At 41.0% G+C, this 2,933-nt stretch overlaps 1 protein-coding gene across 1 annotated transcript in view; it reads left to right on the top strand.

The window, feature by feature from the left end:
• Positions 1–2,933, top strand: part of NSUN4 (NOP2/Sun domain family, member 4) — a 33,568-nt gene that overhangs the window by 11,093 nt on the left and 19,542 nt on the right. Inside the window, exon 4 of the mRNA XM_012648952.1 lies at positions 510–670. Coding sequence (XP_012504406.1) covers positions 510–670 — 161 coding nt within the window. The remainder of the gene's footprint in view (positions 1–509; positions 671–2,933) is intronic.

The raw sequence follows: 2,933 nt of genomic DNA, 5'->3' as shown, positions 1-2,933 counted from the left end.
TCTGGCCTGTGTCAGCTTTTAAAAAACATTTTCCCAGAATTCCCACGATACTTCTGCCTACAACTATTTGACCAAAACTTAGTCATATAGTTGTACTTGTAAAAGAAAGGCTGGGAAAGGCACATTGCCCCTTTCCAAAAAATAGGGGTTCTATTATTAAGGAACAAGAGGAGAATAAATTTTGGGCCAGTAACCTCTAGTGTCTATCAAAGATGAAGAGACCCATATGTTTTAAGAATAGTGGGAGAAAGCATATTTCTTTAGAAATAAATATTCTTACCTGGTCTGCTTTATTTATTTACTTAACCTTTCCAGATCATATAGTAGTTTGCCTTTGTAACCTCACTCCAGAGTGACTGATGTTGAGCCACACACATGATAAATGTCCCTGTTGCTGGAGTCTGCATTAATTGGGATTGCCTGAGAACTGGTCTGATTCTTCTGTCAGTGCTACTGCAGGTGGGATGTTTCATTGGGCCATGGCCTCTGAGGTGTCTTTATTTCCACAGGCAATCTTGCTGCCAATGATCTCTCCACTTCCCGAACAGGCAGACTACAGAAGGTCCTTCACAGCTATGTGCCTCAAGAGATTAAGGATGGGAATCAAGTTCGAGTCACCTCATGGGATGGCAGGAAGTGGGGAGAACTGGAGGGGGACACTTATGACCGGGTGAGTGATTCTTGACTTAGGACATCCATCCAGCTAAATACAGCCTCTCCATCCTGGTCCCAGGCCCTGGGGGGGTAGGATCCATCCCCTGTGTTCGAGCATGCAAGGCTGTTTCTGGGCCTGGTGAGCTCTCCTTGGGTGATTTGGTAAAAAAAAAAAAAAGCCACCTACAGAATTATCAGTTCATCTTAGATGACTGGTTTACTATATTCGTTAAAGATAGTTGGCTGCAAAAAAAGAATTTGAACCTGAGTGGGGAAAAAAACGTTATTAGGCTTTTTTATTTCTCAAGTCACTTGGTTGCTCAGAAACCCTCAAGAAGGTAAATATGAATAAACTCATTTATTTATTTTTGAATATATGGTACCATATGCACATGGTACAAAATTCAGAAAGCACAAAAGGGCATCCAGTGAAAAGTGAGTTTCCCTCTTACTTCTGTCCCATAGCCATCTACTTCCCCACCCTACTAATAACCCCTGTTTCTGTTTTTTTCTGTATCTTTCAAAATATATTAATTTGCATATGTAAATATGTATTTTTAAAAAAATAGAAATGGTGGTATATTATATTCACCATTTTGAACTTTGTGGTTTTTTTTTTCATTTAATAATGTATCCTAGGGTTTAGTCCTTTTTAGTTTTATGTTTTTGAAGTATAATTGCTGGATAACAGTTTATATCCATTTAAGATTTTGATAAAAATTGCTAAATTGCTCTGTGGAGGTTAAATCAGTTTCACTCCTACTGGTAATAAATGAGTACCATTTTATCACATCCTGCCAACATTGGTGCCATCAAACTTCATTTTTTTCCCAAAATGATGGTATCTAATTTATGTTCTCTTATTGTGAATAATGTTGAAAATCTTTTTGTGTTTTTAAATTATTTATTTTCTTTTATTTGGTATACTCAGAATATTTATTTAAAACATATACTTGTAAAAATATAAAGAATATATAGCTGTTGTCTCTGTGTTGTCATCTGACTCATCTAATCTGTCTAGTTCTCACCATTCTGCCTCAACCACTCTTAAGAAATTAAAAGAAAGATCAAGGCTTATACGGAATCTTAGATGGGCTTGAGAGACTTGTTTCCTGTCTGTATAGGAATCCTCTATTCAGCTTTCTTTTTTTTTATTTTGAAAAATTCTTTATGTTAATTACAGCAATTAAGGGTCATCAAGCTTGGAATCCCAGAACTGTTCAGAAAGGCTGCCAGGTAATTGAGCTTTACCTCTTGTCTACTCCTCCTGCAGCTAGCTAGCTGAAGGGAGAGGCCAGCTCCTTCAGAGCTGGGAGACCACGCGCAGCCAGTGTCCGTGCTGCAGTTTGGGCTCCAGGGTCCTAAAGAAAGAAAACATCTGAAAGGATCATTTAACTGTGTCACCTGATTGGGAAAAAACAGTTTTCCTCCCAGCTCTATCTGTGGAAGTGAAACCTCATTCAAATTTGCCAAAGGCTGGAGAGGAAAAGAACAGATAGTATCTCTCAGGCTCACTGTACTTTTCCTTTGAACATTTAGCCTTCCACGTAAACAAATTGATAAGGAGCACGAAGTTCTGTATATAAATGATAAAAATGATCTCATGGATCAGTGGTTAGGAAGTTTTCTGCTTCCCCCTTTTACCTGGGAAGAAATGTAACCTTCCAAAAGTTAGTTATTCCATTTTGAAAACCTGAGGGTGATGGGGTGGTAGTAATCTGCTTCCAGGTGCAACCGTCACTGTTTTGAGGACCCTCGTGTTCCAGAGGGGTTCTGTGGGCAGCCTTAAGCCAGATCCATCTCACCTCTTTTCCAGGACAGTTGCTGGCCCTGGCCCATAGCAGGTTCATCCTTGCGTGCTGAGTGAGGTGTGACGAGCTCAGGCCTGGGGTGTGCCAGATCTGGGCTCCCATTTTGGCTCTGTCATTTCTGGCTGCTGTGAGCCTCTCATCTAGAAGGGATCACTGCTTTACTTTCACTTCATAAGTCACCCAGCAAGCCCTGTGGCATCCTGTCCAAACACCTCTGAAGTCTTTGCTGAGCACTCTGTGCTCCTCTCCCTACCTGTGTTGGCTCCTCAGTACCTGTCAGTGTAAATCCAGATGGCTGGCACACTGTTCTAGCCTTCTCTGCATGATCTAGACCCTGGCTCCCTCTCTAGTCTTATTTCTCACTGTACCGCACCCCCGTCTCCATCCCCTGGATGGCTGCTCCCTGCTAAGCTCCGTACAGTGATGGGAAGATGTTTTATTATTTTACACTCTGTGCTTCTGTGTATG

This window comes from Propithecus coquereli, unplaced genomic scaffold (genome assembly GCF_000956105.1).
Source record: "Propithecus coquereli isolate 6110/MARCELLA unplaced genomic scaffold, Pcoq_1.0 Scaffold299, whole genome shotgun sequence".
Taxonomy (NCBI): Eukaryota; Metazoa; Chordata; class Mammalia; order Primates; family Indriidae; genus Propithecus; species Propithecus coquereli.
The sequence above is the reverse complement of the archived record's forward strand: the minus strand, read 5'-3'. Positions and strand labels throughout refer to the sequence as shown.